This window comes from Carassius gibelio, chromosome B21 (assembly GCF_023724105.1).
Source record: "Carassius gibelio isolate Cgi1373 ecotype wild population from Czech Republic chromosome B21, carGib1.2-hapl.c, whole genome shotgun sequence".
In the NCBI taxonomy this organism is placed as follows: domain Eukaryota; kingdom Metazoa; phylum Chordata; class Actinopteri; order Cypriniformes; family Cyprinidae; genus Carassius; species Carassius gibelio.
The window spans coordinates 4,294,217-4,313,004 of NC_068416.1; the positions used below are offsets into that span (position 1 = coordinate 4,294,217).

Consider the following 18,788-nt stretch of genomic DNA (forward strand, 5'->3'; position numbering starts at 1 on the left):
GGCATTAGTTGAAATGTGATCAAGTTTGACTTTTAAAACATTTCGTAGCTGATTTTGCAACACAGAAACACTTTCGTAGTCACTATAAAGCATTAAAGATCAGTAAAATTTCACTATGTGATAATGCAAAGACAGCAGGAGATACATTAGTAGCAGTAGTTCAATAGCGGTAGCAATTTTGTTCGTCCTACACATTATTTAACTGCCATGTTTTCTTCTGACCCCTGCTGTGAAATTCCCCATCTTGAATCCGCTGCTTCTTATTTTTTTTCCAGAAGCCCATCTCTTTCTGTTGCCTTACTCCTCTCTTTTCTAGCATGTTGCGCTCTATATGGGTGTTTTACCGTTGCAATTATCTAGTTCTTGCATCTTTTACCACAGAACCACAAAGCTGGTTTCAGGTTTGCAACCGTAGCAGGGAACATTTACGAACACTTTCAGTTCTCAAGCACTGAATGTCACCAACCTGTGTGTGTTAACGTATGTGCATATATACAATATAATATCAATGCAAATGCATAGTGTATATATCATAAATTTAGCAATTTTTTTAAAAATTGTAATCAGCTGCAAAATAATAGCTTATCATGCAGTACATGCATATGTTGCTATGTTTGTGGCAATTGTTTTTAATCAGCCAAAAAATTGCTAATCATTTATATATAAGGTTGAGGGTTGGGAACCAAGTACCGGTTCTTATTCAGAATTCTTATTCTATTCGGTTCTGTTTTTTAAAAGAACTGGAACCGTGAGCAATTTTTGGTTTTGGTTCCAAAACCGGTTCTGGTGTGACATTTGACCAAGTACTTTGAGCAGCATTCCGCTGGTGTTCTGATGATTCGACGTTTCCTGTAAAGGATGTCACAGACTGAATAACAGAAATGCTGCCATGCCTCTTTAATTACTGAGCACATTGTTTCCTATGAGGCACACTCCACAGACTCACCGTGCCGCATAGTGTCTTTAACTGCCGAACACGTTTCCCGTGATTGTATGCGCACCCGCTCCTTTGATAACTGTGCACATCGTTTTGTCTGACTGTACTGGTGTCCTGACATTTTATCCTAACAAGGTTTACTGCGCACATCAATATTGCATCCTTTTTCTCATGCTAAACAAAATTTTATGTATCTGCATTACTGTACGGGTAGGTTTAGGGTTGAGGTAGGTGAAGAGTTTAATAAAACCACAATCTAATTAGTAGAAAAAAAATATTCATTGTTGGTTTCTTGTAGCTGTATTTCTTCTAGCTACAACCGTGAATATAACACATAATTACTTTATTTGCATTACTGTAAGGGTATGTTTATGGTTGTGGTAGGTGTATACATTAATAAACCATAACTTAACAGTAGCATTTTTCGTTGTCCAACTGTACTACCAACTGTTTTAATGGGAAGTAGCAAAATCTGACAGGGTAGGAAAAATCGACAGAAGCAGCACCTGCCGCCACTAAATTACATTACATTTGTCTCATATTGTCATTAAGATACATACTGACTTCAGCTTGGACCACTAAATAAATAGACTGCTATTGTTATGCAAATATGAGGGATATATTATTTAGTGTACAGGTCATTTCAAGAGTGATAAACAAAGTGATAGAAAAGTTATTTTTTTTCTTTTTGACCAAGTAGTTCAAAATTTGCCATTTAAACAATTCATACTCATGGTACTCAAAACAAGAAACATATATATAAATATATTTTTAGACTGCTATGTAATGTTTTACTGGTGCAGAAACATAATAGGCACAATATGAGATAGAAGACAGAAATATGTATTAAGTCAAGCAGAACATCTTTGCTTTTCTATAAAATCATAACTCGAAGAGGCAAGTGAGGCTATGTATTGTTTTATTAGTGCATAAACATAATAGTTTTCCCGCTTGTGTTAATTTTATTAACTATATTAATGCACATTTAAATTCTTGGCTAAAATGGGTGAAACTATGTCTTCTTAATAAAGCTTTTATCTGTTTCAGAGTTAAACTCTAATTTCTGATATACTTGTTTATTTTTAAATGTTTGTCAAATATCTTTGATGGATGACAAATATTGACATCTACTGTATCCCCCAGCCCTACTGTTTGTATTGTGTGCATTTTAGCATGCCTTTCTCAGTGTCAGATCTGGATTTTCTGTGAAACATCCGTTTATCAGTGCTTCAACAATCCTTGGTCGTGTTGTAAAGTGACTAAATAATGCATTACGCATTTTGAATTCATAAGTGTGTTTCCACAGAAGTGGGGCAAGTCGAGTCAGTGTGGTGTTTCAGAAGAAACTCGAACAGTGGCAAGAAGGGGTTTAAGCCACATAAATGCCTTTCTGTTCGTACTTTCATCTCTGAACAGTACTTTTTCCTAAAACAGTTATAGTTTTTTGTAATTTCATACTTTTGCTCTGAAAAACAGAACTGATAAAGTGAATAATGTTTTTTCTGCTTTTTTAAGATGTTTGTGTACATTTTGCATATGACGTTTACAAAATAATGTCTTTCATAATAATTAGTCAGCTTGCTTTTAATTCATTTAAAAGAAGCAGATTAATCGCATGGTGTTCTGTCTGCATGTTTTATAAAGCTAGTCTCTAAACGCATCTAGACTGAAGGTTTTAGCGTGATTGTTAATTTTTATATATTTTTTTTTTTATCAGTTGTATTTATTTTGCCAATCTTTTTCTCTAGATATCTGCATCAGCATTGTGTTTATTTAAAATAATCATATCAGTTGACTATGCCAAGCACCTTAACACATTAATAACTCTCATGTGCATTACTGTGTTGACTTTTGCAGTGTTTGTATGTCAAAAAAATAAATAATTACTCCAGCTGGCTTCAATTCAGTTACAGATTGTGACTATCAAGTCTTCCACTACACTTAAAAATGTTAGGCAATGAGTTATAGCAAAGATGAACACGTATTAGAAATCATATCTTTCATAGATTGTCTTCAGCAATGCAGTGCTTTATGGGAGTTTGGCACGGCTTTAGAGAGCCGTTCTCTCAGGGTGTAATCTGATCAAGATCGGCTCAAGACGTGTGCTGATAAAACATCAGAGGTTACCATAACACGCCGTGTTGTTTGGCGTGTTAAAATTGCACATCTGGAAATGCCTTTTGTTCAGACAAAGGCAGGATGAAGTATTCCCCCGTACACAGTTCCCACAGTTAATGTGTTTGTACTAGCCAGTCAAGTGAGATTTGCTTAGCAGCAGCTCAAGACGGGCCGTATATTTTCTTGCCCCGTCATTGTTAATTCATCAGGCACAATATGAGAGAGAAGACAGAAATATGTAGTGTTAAGTCAAGCAGAACATCTCTGCTCTTCCATAAAATCATAACTCGAAGAAGCAAGTGAGCCTTCCGTTAAAGATTCCACTTGACGGTCTCTAGACTTGCTCCTGGTTTCTCTCCCAAGCTTAAAACACTGAAACCTCTCCTGGATTTATTTTCCTGGGGCTTCAATAAGCCAGCTGGAATGGAGCCTAATCCAATTTTAAGATGGTCATGAATACATCTGTATTGAATGTATTAAAACTCTCAGCATGTGTAACGTGGGTCTGCTAATTCAAGCAGAACAAGTGCTGATCTTCCAGCAGGAAACATTTATAAACATCTTAATGTCTTTACATGTGATATCCTGCTATATTTTTTTACATTAACTGTTAATCGCCTATTAACGTTGCATTATCATGCTGTTTAAAATGCTAACTATGGTGAGGGTTGAAGCTTTTCTCACCAGTGGATCCTCTGCAGTGAATGGGTGCCGTCAGAATGAGAGTCCTAACAGCTGATAAAAACATCACAATAATCCTCAAGTAATCTACACCACTCCAGTCCATCAATTAACATCTTGTGAAGGCAAAAAAAAGCTGCATGTTTGTAATAAAGAAATTAATTAAGGCATTCTAATGATTGTAGACTGTGCTTGATCTGTGCATATTTCTCTTCTGATTCAGATACCTTTTCACTGGAGAAAGCAATATTATGGGTGGAGGTCTATGTTTGAAGTTAAAAAGATCTTAATGAATTTGTTCATTATAAACCTGCAGCTATATGGTCAAGAAGTCTTCAGTTTATGGACTGAAGTCGTGTTGTGGATTACTTGGGGAGTATTGTTAGCAGCTATTTGGACTCTCATTCTGACGGCACCCATTCACCTCAGAGGATCCATTTGTGAACAATGCTAATGCTGCAATGCTAAAATTCTCCAAATCCTTTTCAATGAAGAAACAATATCATTTAGATCTCATTTAGAGTAAATTATCAGCCAATTTGTATTTTTGGGTGAACTGTTCCTTTAAAGGAGCAATTAGCCCCCAAATCATAATTTGAGCACCCTTAAGTAACCAAACATCAAAGAAGATATTTTGAAGAATGTCATTCATTAAATGGATGAGGTAAATTTTGAAATGTCATTTTCAAAATCAAATGTCACCAAAATATCAAGTCACACAGGTTGAGAACAATAAGAGTGTGAGTAAATGACAGTTCTTCAATTTTTTTTTGTTAAGCTACAAGCAAAGTCCTCCCTGCAAAAGTTTCCAGTTGTGTTAACTTGTTGTCTCTTCCATATGTAAAGAATAGTTTGCTTGTCTGCATCTACAAACTTTTAGGATGACTTTATGTAGAGGAGATGCCAGCCCAGAATAATCCTGTTCTTATAAGAACTGAGCCGCAGTGCATTTGCAGGTTTGAGTCCTGTCAGGGTTGTATAAAGGTCCAATCTGTGTCTCAGTAGAACGCCTGTGGTGTTGAAGAAAGCAGATGGTCATGTGCGTCCTACATAGACTGCTGTTCTTCTGTTAAGTGAAGCAGAAATACTCTTATTTTTCATCTGCTGTTAGTGCTGATTGACTTGTTGGCTATTTTTATACAGAACCCATAGTATTGAGAGGACAACACCATTCCTTGATGTTTCTAGTAATGATTGCTAAAACAAACAACACTTACTTTAGCCCATTTTGGGATTTGAACACACTCAAAAATCTCTAAAGTCTTAAAACCATTTCTTGTCAGTTTATGAAGAGTTGCGATTGTCATTTATTTTGCTTGTTTTTTTGAAAGACCTTTAAACTTTTATTCCAGAAAAGGGACCTTAAAGACATTTGTAATGTAACAAATGATTTTCATTTCCGAATAAATGCTGTTCTTTTTGTTCATCAGAGATATTAAGCGGCACAGTTGTTTTCAAAATTAATAATAATAAACGTTTCTAGAGCATCAAATCAGCATATTAGAATGGTTTCTATAGGATCATGTGACATTGGAGCAATGATGCTGAAAATTCAGCTTTGCATAACAGGAATAAATAATAAATAAAAAAATCTGCATCATTAGTTATATATAAAAAGGAAACTGTTATTTTAAATTGTAGTAATATTTCACAATATAAGAGGTTTTAGTGTTTTTTTTTATTTATTATTATTATTTATATCAAATAAATGCAGTGAGCTTAAGAGAGAGACTTGAAATTATTCCGAGCCCAAACTGTTAAACCATGACTCTTGCATGCTTGTTTGAGATATTTTGCCTTCATTTCATTATGCTTTTTCAGGAGCCAATAAAAAGTGTATTACTCTCTTAACTCAACTGTTTGTCCTTCAAAAATCAGTGCAGAAAATGCAAAAGTCTGCACATTCCATCTGGGCCTGCTTCTAACATTTGGAATCGATCTATACAGCACATGTGTTGCAGGTAAATATGAAATGGAAATAACCCTCTTATATGTGTCCAGGCTTGCTTTAAATCTGTCAGACAGCTCACTAGTGGCATATCTCGCTCTCAGTATCACAAACCTGCATGTTTTTGGCTTCAAAGTAAGTCAGCATGGGGGACGGTAACGCAAGGTGTCACACCAAACCCTATTAAACAATCCAGCCACGATAACAGCCCATCAATGTGGATTCTGTCACGTACAGTTATCCATACATAAGAGTGGCATTTTGTGAGATTGAAGCCTGAGAATAATTAACGGTTACTCAAGAACAGTGATGGGTTGAGAACTGAGAAGGTCCACAGTGATAATTTAAGCTTTTGAAACCTATATCTTGCTCGGGGGCAATGGGAGACGCATCGATATGAGTTTATTGACTCGTATTTTAGTTTGAAATGGGTTAGAACAAGTAAGTCATTTCTGTTCAGTCAGTGGACTGTGAAGAATAAATGCAGATGCTCACAATATGTCTGCACAGATTCCCTGTCATCCAGGTCGTGTGTACTGTAGAAATGTGTGAGGAGCATCTGGACTAGTTTCTCATTTAAGACATGCCACTCACCCATGTGTGGTCTTGAACAGATGACAAACGATGCACATTCACCACATTTATCTTCATCACTTTGTGACATTTTGAGACATTTAATATAAATTTAAATAAAAAGCAATGATGTAATGTAGAGATTTTTTTATAAACAATTAAATATATATATATATATATATATATATATATATATATATATATATATATATATATATACATGTACATGTATGTATATATGTATATATGTGTATATATATGTATGTGCAGTGTGACAAATTATTCAGGTGAGGAAAGTCTCGTCGATCTCTGAATTCTCAAGATAGTAAAAAACAGCAGCGAGCGCCGCGACGAAAACACACAGCTTAAAATTTTACCCCAGTTACTCTCAAATACATTCATGCCAAGCTCAATAAACAGAGACGACTTGGTAGTTGATACGCTGGAGATTCTTCCTGTTATAGCGTCCTGTGTTTCACACTGCGCATGCGTGCCCAGAGTGCTGCTTATGTGATGGTGGTGCATGTTTGTGTTCCTGAGTTCATTCTTTCGAGTTTCTCTATGCATAATTTCATAGATATGTGGCTATATTTAACCACTGGTTCACCTAAAACTCTTACACCATCTGTAGTTAAATGGCATGGTTTGATCTAGTGCTCAGGTAAATTTGATCTAAGTAAATGATAAACTTTTTTCCTGTTATTTACCTTTTGGTATGCATTTCAGAAAAAAAAAAATGGTTAGGATTCAGGTGTAATTGCAAATAGTGATTAATCCTATTTAAGAATAATTATATATATATATATATATATATATATATATATATATATATATATATATATATATATATATATATATATATATATATATATATATATATATATATATATATAATTATTCTTAAATGTATAAATGTAGAATGTTACGAATAAATTATTTTTAGTAAATAAATATAAATTGACTGGCTGACTTCTCTCATGCTTTTTACAATATTATAAAATATAAAGTTAAATACAAATTGTGTTTTTTTGTGTGTGGAAAAAAAAGCATAAAAAGTTAGATAAAATTATACTTATTTTTGTAATGATTTGTTTTTTAAATATGTGCATGTACGTGATATATGGCTACATTCTTCTTTTTTAACTTTAATTATTCACCATGTATTCTGTACATACTTGACATACTCTGTATTACAATATAATAATGTGTTTTGAGTACTTTTTTATTTTCTTATTGTATGCATTTTTTTGTAAGCATTCTCTTATTATTAGAGCAACAGTGGCTCAGTGGTTCATGTAGGTTGTCTACAAACTGGAAGGTTGGTGGTTCAATCCCCAGCTCCACCTGACCAAGTGTCGAGGTGTTCTTGAGCAAGACACCTAACCCCAGCTGCTCCCGACGAGCTGGATGGCGCCTTGAATGGCTTACACCGCAGTCGGTGTATGAATGAGTGTGTGAATGGGTGAATGTGAGGCAAGTTGTAAAGCGCTTTGGATGGCCATGGGGTCTGTTGAAAGCGCTATATAAATGCACTCCATTTACCATATTATATGCATAAATTTAGCTTGTTTAATGTTGGGATGGGGTGGAGTGGGAAAAATATTTTTTCACTATTGTCCTGTATTTTTATCCTATTATTCTAGTAAAATAGGGGTGTGCCAAATCATACCATACAGGATAATACCAATATACATTTTTACACAGTAAAAAATTGTCATATCACAATAGCGATGCAATGACGTAGGCCGCATTTACGTTCCCTAGTGCGCACAACACCACCACCACAAACCTGACTTGTGTTCGACTTGAAACAGCGCTGTGCAAACTGATCAGTGACTTCAGAGTATCATGTGATCGGTTCTAGAGCATATTCGAGGGGCACACTCTTACTGTCAGAAATAGGCGAGGCGTCTATCTTTAGCGAAGCGGCACAGAGAGCTGCTTCTGAAACACGCTGCTGGTGTAAACACAAGCATTGACTAGAGTGGCCGCGTCAGAGCCATAATGGGCCACAGACGAGTGCAGTGTAAATAAAAAAGGCAAATCACTCTCGCAGTATTTGGACGTCACACACCGATCGGTCTGCTTCGGCCTCTTTTTGTTTCGTAATCTTGCATGCATTCTCCCAAGTTGCCTCCAGTTGTTTTAACAATCCACAAGCTTGGTTCCCATAAAACCCCCACCTTTTTTGGATGTAATCTAGGTCCCATGATCCTCCTTATTGTAGGACTGAGTAAGTCTGAGACATTATCCTCACTGATCTCATGCTTCCTATGAATGGACGAATGACTGCAGGGGTTCTCCTGGGATTTCACTGATCCTTCCTCTGTGCTGTTCAACTCCAGTTTACCTTCCATCGCTCCCTTGGCTTTTGTATGTCTGCTGACCCAGAAGATTATTGTGACACTGATGCTGTGGATTTACGCTTGAATCCAGTGCCGTCTCAGATGTATGTGGTGCAATAAGTGTGCATATATTTGTTAATTATGGCAAAAATGAATATGCAATTGGAGCTACAGTGCAAACAAGATTAAGATACATATTTCTGCTGTGTGGCAAAGAGGTAGAAAGGCCAAAAATAAAATGCACTTGGATGGTGATCTAAGTGACATGTCTCCGCTCTTTAGCTGGTTCCTTGCCTTTGGTCCTCATTAATTTTGATTAAATGCATACAGCAAGATGCATTTGCACATTGTCACAGACTGTAATCTTATTCCCAAAGGCCACGGTTATCAGTGTGTCACCTGCTGTCGTATTTCACAGATAGCTGCCTGTTTTACAGCAGGACTGAGTAGGAGCTCTTCACACATGCAAAAGAGCTCTGAATGAGCCCTGCAAGATGAGAGGCTTCAGTCACTTGCTGTGAATGAGGATCGGGCGGTCTTTATACCTACCCCTCGTCATCAGCAATGTAGTTTGATCCTGTTCCCAGCTGTCTTTGGCAGTACTGAGAATGTCCAATTCATGTTTTTAGGCAATTAATTGCATTCCTCTATTTCTGCTTGTTACTACCTTTTCTGCTCATATAAGATGCATTGCATTACATAAAATGAAACTTTGTATTTTGTATATAGAACATATATATATATATTAGGGCCGGGACTTTAACGTTTTAATTGAGATTAATTAATTACACAAATTACGGGTTAATTAAGATTAATTAATTACAGAAAAAAATGTCCCCCATTTTTAATAACTTATTTTTGCACCGCGGAACGTTTCTCACTGGATGAGTTTCGGCGGACCGATTATACTGGAGCACCAACTAGCGTTCGCATATTACCGCATCGAACCTCGAGTATCACCTCAACGCAAAACATATAGCAGCTTGCGTGGACTTTACACTTTATGTTGAACTGTGTATTATTTTGTTGGTGCAACTGGCAGTTTATGTTGAACTCTTTATTGTTTTGGCCAAGGTTATTGAGAGTTGGACTTAGTATGTTATGGCCTCTGAAGCAACAGAGAGATGTTTTCTAATAGTCAGGGTTTCCAATGTTCTGAATGTAATTGACAGTATTGTGTTTTACTTAAAAAACACTTTACAGAAGGTTCCAGCACCTATAAGCTTCCTGAATTTCTGAAATGTCCTATTTCTAAATTGTTTCTAAATATGCTATTGCTACACTTAATGGCAAAAATTGCACTGGTCTGCTAGACTTGGTTGAACAAAAATAAACTATTTGTATGTATTCAGTCATTATTCAATGGTATACTATAAATCCATGTGAAAAAAAATTACTTCTCACTGTTCTCAGGTCAAATATTTATATGCGATTAAAATGCGATTAATTACGATTAATTAATTACAAAGCCTCTAATTAATTAGATAATTTTTTTTTATTGAGTCCCGGCCCTAATATATATATATATATATATATATATATATATATATATATATATATGAATTATGGCACAGTACAGATGTTTCAAAAATGTCCATAAAAATCATAATTTAATCTCTCTTGTTTTTCTTTTTTGAAGACATGGAACACGTTGTGCTGGAGAGGTTGCTGCTGTTGCCAACAATGACATGTGTGGTGTCGGGGTGGCCTACAATTCCAAGATCGGAGGTGAGTCTACAATTTTCCATGTTTCAACACGTGCAGTCTATTCTTTGAGTGCGTACCCAGTCCATTCCAACATTTGAATTGCAAAACACCTCGGTGAAACATCAGATTGGCTTCGCATTCAGATTAGCTCTGTCTCTGTGCATTAACCCATACGAGAAGTCTTCCGTACCAAAAGCACTTCGAAAGAGGAACTCCATTAGCGATAGCTTCATGAGCTCAAATGGGACAGTTATCACTGGCTCCAGCATAGGTCCCTGTGAGCCAAAGATTTGGATGCTAGCATGTGTAATCCTTTTAATTGGCTGAGTTGCTTTTATCCTGTTCAGTGCAGATTTTGTTTCATTACTCTTCTCTATGCTGCCAGCTGACTACGGCTCTTAGACTTCATTGGACTAGGAAAAATATAATTGTAATGGTTTGCTTTCGAGAATCCTCACCAAGAACCGTTTGCCAGCTGCCCATAGTTGAATCTTAGCTGTTTAGCCTAGCAATATGGTATAATGTTTCACCTTAAAAGGAAAATTAACCAAAACATATCATAAAGTTGTCATCATTTATTCACCCTTAAGTTGTTCAAAATACTGTTTGACTCTTTTTCTTTAGTTGAAACACAAGAACATGTTAAGCAGAATTTATTGCTGCTCTTTTGCCAGTCCGATAACTACTTACAGTAGGCTTTGAGATCCGTTCTTACTCAAATATATAGTATGACTGCAGAAGATGTATAGTGTTTCATGGAATAAGATATAAATGATATGGTGTGAAATGGCATGAGAGTAAGAAAATATTGACAGAATTTTCATTTTGGGTCAAGTAACACTAACTTTACCACTACTACTACTACTACTACAGAATAGCTGATTATGTAATGCATTTGTGTTATGTTATATAACGTGTGTATTATGAGGTCATCAGCAGCCATTAATAACATATTTAAGCACTGACTCACTAATCAAACAACATGTAGGTTGTGGGCTGTTCAAAGGGAAAAGTGCTTTTAACAACACCCAGGATTTATTTTTTTTTTTGTTAAATTTTGAACTTTAACTTTGAAACACACTCTGCTTTGTGTGTTTTCTCCAATGTACGCTGATGATTGTTATTAGAGGTGTTTGCCACTTATTCGTTCATACTTATGGTTAGGGTTTCCAAAAAAAAAAAAGCAATCTAAGTATTAAACCTCAACACAACACATCATAATTCATGCGACTTTTTAAGGAAGACCTGTCATTTTTAGAGGCATTTTAATACGAAGACATTTATGTGATTTTTAAATATGTAAAAAAAAAAATACCTGCATAATATTGGTCAGGGAATGCAATAGAGTGCTTCATTGTGAGAAAGGCTTTATAAAAATAACTATTTAAAATACCCGAACACCATTAAATAAAACATGATTATGAACATAGGACAAGCTCAACTCAACAAGCTATAGTCGTACACTAACACTATGCACTTATAGTGATTACTACAGTAATACAATCAGAAATCACCCAAAAAAAATTTATTTAATAAATTTTTTTTTATATTTTTTGCCTTTTTTATTTATTTTACCTTTTTTTCTCTTTATGTCTTGTGATATTTTTCACTAGACTGCGATTTAGTACTTAACATATCCGGGATATTTATCCTTGACATCTTTTCTTTATTTTCACTCATTTCTGTTTGTTTTAAATGTACAGTTGTTTCTTTTTTTGGACCTTATTTTTATTAACAGGAAAAGTTTCCACACACAATTAAAGAAGTTGAGAAATTTCTTAATTGCTTTAAGGTTTTCATCAGCCTGGCACCAAATATGATAGTCTTGGGTTCTGTGAACACGGGTTAGTTTGCAAACATCCGAAACAAATTAACACTTTTATGATGAGATTTAAAAGCACACTCACATAGTCTTTTTAAATTTTTTTAATTGCACATTTTCTTCAGACTAAATATATACGCTACATGTCAGATCTTCCCTTTAACGCAGATGGATAATGCGTTATGGATAAAATCCCTTTCTCTTTTGTCATCTCTGCCTTCGTTTCTCTCTCAAGCAGCTGTTTTTGAATTATCCTCCTAATGAGACACAGTGGAGGGGAAGTCGTCTTCCTGTGCCTGTTTCACCTTGAATCCAGAGGGAAATCTGTGCTTAATAAGCAGCAGATACTACTCCTTTAGGGGGTAGCATGGGGACAGAGGACAGAGAGAACTGAAGGTTTTTGGACAGCTGACCCGTAACGTCGGCCCAAACTGGCAGGCAGTGCCTTCTGCTATAAGAAAGCTGAATGTAGAGATGGCAGCCCGCTAGCAGAGATGGCACACAGCACGGCTAATTCCTCTGCCAGAACTCATTAAGCCAGAATATTGGTTTGGAAGACTTGGAGGAAACAGTAGAGTCCATTGTGGGAAATTGCTTTATAACAAATAAAACTGAGGGTTCTTGTTGCATTTTTGAGAGAAGATAGATTATTTGTATTTACTAGAGCCTGAATTAAAACGACCACAGTGCATCTGTTATGCCTTTCTCATTTCCTAGAAAATAATCATAGCCAGCTTTCTCTTTGTCCTTCTGGGATGTTCGGGACTTTTGGAATGTAGGAATGGGATAAAAACATCAAATCTTTCCAAAATGTTGTGCTGTATTTTTCTGTAGTTGTGGGTTTGTTTGCAGTACTGTCTGCACCACAGCTCTCGGATTGCTTTGGAAAACCTGAAACGACTGAACTTTTGTTTATTTGCACTAACCCGTATGAGGGCAACCTTGAGTAACCTCGCCCCCTTGTGTATCAAAGGAGTGATTCACATTGTTTTGAAGATGCTTGACTCTGATTTCTCATCTTTTTACCACTTCAAAATCTAAATGCTCTTGGCAGAGTTTGCTCTCCTTTTTTATTTTTTATTTTTTTTACCCGAGGCTGAGATAACATTCTAATGCTGGGATCACAATAACTCAACACCTTTGACATTTTGGACCAAGCGCTCTGGCTCGTTCCCAAACCCCCAATTCGGTGTAAGATTCCCTTTTGTACATGGCAGTGGAAAAAGATAAGATGGTCTCCTCTGTTGTGAAGGATGTTTGAAAGAGAAGAATGTAGCCACTTGTCACCTTTGAATGAACTCCAGATTTTTTCTGTGAAAGGAACTTTTATATGCAGCGCTATCTGTGCACCTCATCCCTTTCATATGCGAGCATTAGATGTTAAATATTTAGCAAACAGAAGAAAAATCATATGGGATTTTTAGTGGGGTTATTCATAGTAGCTGCTTTCTCTACAGATTTTCTGTCTGTTTAGTTACGTTATATCTCTCCACCAGTGGTAATATATGTACTTGCCTCTGGAAGAAAATATAGATTCTGGTGGTGGGTGGCTAAATATTTGACAGGCTAGAATTTCAATATCACAGTATTGTTGCAGGCAGGTTGGAATTGGTGGTATTAAAAAAATAAAGCTAAAATATCTTTTTTTGTTTGTTTAGAGAATTTATAGTAATATACACATTCAAAGTTCACTGAAAATCTTATGCAAGTTTGTTTTGAGTTCTTGCAGTGTTGAAAGTGGAACCAGTTTCAAGAATTTAATATATGTATTTATATTTTTATGTAGAGTTATATAATTTTGTTATATTTCCATTTTATTTAATTTAATTCAATTTAAATTTATGTTTTTATATTTATAAGTTGATTATAGTATGTAGATTACAGTTCAAAGGTTTGGGGTCAGTAATGTTATAATGTTCCAAAACAAGAATATTTAAAAAAAAAAGAAATAATAATAATTTTAAAAAGTGCTTTTTTTCCAAAAGGGTTTTATTTATTAATTAACTATTTACTTATTATATTATGGGAACAAAATGATGCTGCCTATATGATGATGCCTTTATTAATTTGTATTTTATTTATTTTTGTTAATGATAATACTGTAAGCACTCAATCTGTGCAGAACCTCTCATCAGACATTTCTTAGCCAGTATTAAGTGTAGCTTTCGATGACATACACTATCGGACACATCTCTATATGAATTTCTACAAATGTCACAGTAAATCTGGAAAATATTGAATCATTGCCGTCAAAAATTCACACAATCTGATTGCACCCCTCTCAATGCTTTCAACAGAGTTTACAACAGAGTGTTTGATTGACAAATTTTCCCCTAACATCACACTCTTTTTCTCTCTCTCACTCTAAACATGAAGTCATTGTAATGGCCATCAGTTCTAACCCATTCTACTGTCTAATCTAAATACAAGCGTTACAATAGTCAGGCTGCAGTTTGTGGTTACAGTAAGATATAACACATGCAGGTACTGTATATTTGTGTGTGATTTGCTCTAATGTGTATCATGTTTTGTGTTGCAGGTGTGCGCATGTTGGATGGAGAGGTCACTGATGTGGTGGAAGCTCAGTCTCTCAGTCTCAAACCACAGCACATTGACATCTACAGCGCCAGCTGGGGACCTGAAGACGATGGCAAAACGGTGGACGGACCTGCAAAGCTGGCCAAAGAAGCTTTCCTGCGCGGCGTGATAGAGGTTTGGCTTTTCTCAAACCTGAACTCATTGCACTTCTTTGTCGTTTAGCTAATGTAGGCCAGAAATACTTCTTGTGGTGCTGAAAGGGGGCTATATTCTGCTCTTTTGGTTTGTTTTATTGTTTCCTGGAAGGAAATTTATATTACTTTTCATAATTTATATTTCTTGTCAAATAATTTTCCAGCCTGCCTCTGCCCATTTAAGTGAACTGGGCTGCATTACTGTACCTTTTAAAAGGCCCTTTCACAGCAAGGACCATAACTATAATGATAACAGTAATGATATTGTTTAAAAAAAAAAAATCTTAACTTAAAAGTAAAGGGGAGTCCACACCACAACAATAACAGCACAGAAGAACAATATAATACATTTTTTTTTTTCAGCTGGTGAACGATAAAAATGTAGACTCCATCCTGATTTAAAGCACCAGATGACATAACTGCAGTGCACACTGAATAAACAGAATTATATCTTGTGTTGGTGTGGACACTAATGTAGTTAGTTATCTTTATAGCTGTCGTTCTTTGTGTGAACAGGTCTTAAGACTTATCTAAATGATATGTATATGTTAATTCTCTATTATCATTGGCTAAATTTACACGCCAGCATAGTTCACAATATTGTTGATCAAGGCTGACCACATCTGAAATTATTAAATGTATTATGTTCATGATTTAAAACATTACATTTGATTAATGCGTTAGACCCATTTCTTTATTCTGTTTAATTTGTACACACACACACACACACACACACACACACACACACACACACACACACACACACACACACACACACACACACACACACACACACACACACACACACACACACACATATATATATATATATATACACACACACACACACACACACACACACACACACACACACACACACAGTACCAGAGCTTGATGCCGTATCGAAGCCTACATTTTTCACTTGGATGGACCGTGGAGAAAGTTTTCCACTGTCAGTGTCTACATAAATCCTGTTTCAAAATGAGCAGTGGAGAGGTCCTGTTTTGCCTGACATGTACAATTGCTTCTGTGACTCATGGGCTATTTTTACTGTTTCCTGCCATTATCTGCATCAGTTGGTCTGTGCCACAAACAGTAGACATGTTTTCATTGATATTCTTTTGCTGAGATGGTCTAAGTTTGCCTTTCTTAACCTTGAACTTTTACCAGCAGTGGCATTTAAGAGGGCAGAAATTTACGGTTCAAATGAATTAAGTGGATTTTTCTTATTTGCTTTGAAGTTAGCGATGTCAGGGGGGCTGCGGAAGGGATGCTCTGTATTTGATTTTGGCACACTTCATTTGCGAGTGCCTTGAGTCATAAAAGCACTTACTAGTCAGAGTGAAGTTTGTTTAATTTAAATGTCACATTAAATGGCAATTTTCACCGAGACATCTTCATGCAGATTTTCCGGAGCGTGAACAGTATTGACATTCTTAATACCTAATTACTTAACGCCATTTGAGCTAAACTGCTCTCATGCGTGGGGTAGCGCAACAGCATTCGTTTCAACCCTTCACTCATATGAACGTGCTCGGGGGTTGTAAAACTGGCTGAGGCCCAGCTAATGGACAATGGAGGAGAGCCGTGCCAAGACGCTACCTACCGCAGTGTGCCGTGGATGGATTTTATAGGAGCAGACCTTTTGTAGAAAAATGCTGAGAGGCGGTTTGGTACGCAAGACCACTTTTATGCTTTCTTTTCAGATTGATATGCATCATTTAAAGCAATAGTTCATCTTAAAAGAAATTATTTTATTATGGTTTACTTCAAGTTGTCCCAAATTTGTATGCCATATCTGCTTCCGTGGAACACAAAAGAAAATATTATTACAAACGTATCAGTTTTTTTCTTGTTCTTGCTGCTATGGTTTTTTGGGCCCCACTGACTTTCATTGCATTGGCTAAATCAGTAAAAACTAAGTTATCTTGGCCACTAGCTGAAATTAAAGAGAAGTTTTATTTTTTTCAGTAATTTGCAAGTGCTCTTAACCACAACTTCAGTTTGTTTTAACATTATCACTGTAATTGTCATTGTTTTTTTATTTATTTTTTATTTTTTTTTACAGTGTGATCGATGATTATCCTAATAATTTATTCTTTAAATTCAATTCATATTGATATTTTTGCAGTATAAACATTTAAGTGTTACTAGACGTTAGGTGTCTTAATGCTAAATTGTATTACTCTTTTATGCCATTGCATAGATGGCACACACTATATGCATAGATCCGTAACATAAATGCATTGTGCAGAATTTGTTCCAAGTATGAATGATCCCATTATAATTATATTGGGTAGATCTTTTAACAGAACAGATGGTAAGAGCTTTTAGAATTTCCGTGTGACTGTTCCTATAATAAGTGACAAGGACCAAAAAAAAGAATTTGATTATACAGACTTAGTATTTTCCCCATCCATATTTTCTAGCCGTTGTTTCTGGTGTCCAAATCATGAGCATTCGCATGTCTGCCAGCAGTCAGATTTGTTTGGGAAACAAGATCCATGTTGCGTGGAGAAGGCCAATGCAAATGGGGCTCTGGTCTGTGTAAACACCCTCGCTGAATAGATGCCCACAATCAAGCAGGTGTGCGCTGTAACAAAGAGCGAATTCTCAAAGATGCACTGCAGCCTTTCTCTCAACGTTATTTTCTCCTACTGACTTTTATTTGGCACATTGTTGAAAATGTAAGGTACAGTAAACGATCAAAGGTAGTAACAAGCAAACAGCATCTGAATCTAATTATCTGGCCTTTCCTTGTGGTGACATGGTAAAATGAAAGTCACATGGTTATTCAAACATGCCTCGATAATGCAGTGCGTGCATTTTTCACGAGTTCATTATTGGTTCTGACAGTTTACTCTTGCATTACTGCACTTCATTTGAGAAGTAGGCCGCAAAAGCTCAGTGCTGTTTGTGTCTTTCATTTGCGCCTGAAAATAAACATGCATGATAAAAATCTTGAACATTAGCGCCATCCCACAAGGTCCTTTTTAAAAGCATCTGGCCCTTCAATCGAAACCATGATAGTGCTTCAATGGTCCATGACACTTTGAAAATCCTTTCCAAACTCCACTCATCACAAATATTATCCAGTTGTTTTGAGTATTGTTGTCTGTAATCCTCCCGTTTCAGACTTGGCAGCGCAGCGCTCGCATCTGGCTCTCAGTGTTAGATTGGACTTGCATTAAGGCAGATGCCAGTGCTTTTGACCGACTGTGTGTTTCTCCTCCTGAATTCTAGGGCCGTGGAGGACGGGGCTCTATCTTTGTGTGGGCTTCGGGGAACGGCGGCCGAGAGAAGGACAGCTGCAACTGCGATGGCTACACCAATAGCATCTACACGCTGTCGATCAGCAGCAGCACGCAGAATGGCAACGTGCCCTGGTACAGCGAGGCCTGTTCGTCCACCCTCGCCACAACCTACAGCAGTGGAGGCCTCAATGAGAAACAGATTGTGAGTCTCTCTCTGCCTCCAGAAAATCAGCAACAGTTATCCTTTAATTGAAGAAGTGGCGTAGCAAATCTAATCCAAAAATAAAGAATCTGAAAACAGTTGGAGATCAGAAGATAGACTGCCAAGCCAATTTATGAAGAATTGTTGCCACGGCTTTTAAGTTCTTAAAGGCTTTTTGGCTGTCAGTGAATGCTATCTTTCCTCTAGTGAGAGGGAAGATGAATGTTTTTTTCTTCATGGCCTGTTTGAAACTTCAAAAACACGGATGTTCTTGTGATTCCAAACCATATCCTCTAACTATCATGCATGGCTTGGTTTTATCTTTATGTTTTTTATGATTATTAATGATGTTTGTTAAGTCGAGCGTCACTGTTTTTATTGCATATACTTGTGCTCAGGGATTTCGACAAACCCCAAGTATTACAACGTCTCCTAAACAGACAAAGCGACCCGCCATAAGAGCTACAGT

General features: G+C 36.4%; 1 protein-coding gene across 1 annotated transcript; it reads left to right on the forward strand.

Moving 5' to 3' along the window:
• Positions 1-10,220: 10,220 nt before the first annotated feature.
• On the forward strand, positions 10,221-18,788 carry LOC127985997 (furin-like). The gene is made up of 3 exons (XM_052588228.1): positions 10,221-10,330; positions 14,671-14,843; positions 18,107-18,788. The coding sequence occupies exons 1-3, from the start codon at positions 10,291-10,293 to the stop codon at positions 18,368-18,370; spliced, it is 477 nt and encodes a 158-aa protein (XP_052444188.1). The 5' UTR covers positions 10,221-10,290; the 3' UTR covers positions 18,371-18,788.

What these genes read in the sequence shown, in the direction of transcription:
- LOC127985997 (XM_052588228.1), top strand. Translation starts at nt 10,291, where the DNA reads ATGTGTGGTGTCGGGGTGGCCTACAATTCCAAGATCGGAG. An exon ending in CTACAATTCCAAGATCGGAG is followed by an intron (nt 10,331 to 14,670) that starts GTGAGTCTACAA and finishes TTTGTGTTGCAG; the next exon opens with GTGTGCGCATGTTGGATGGA. An exon ending in TCCTGCGCGGCGTGATAGAG is followed by an intron (nt 14,844 to 18,106) that starts GTTTGGCTTTTC and finishes CCTGAATTCTAG; the next exon opens with GGCCGTGGAGGACGGGGCTC.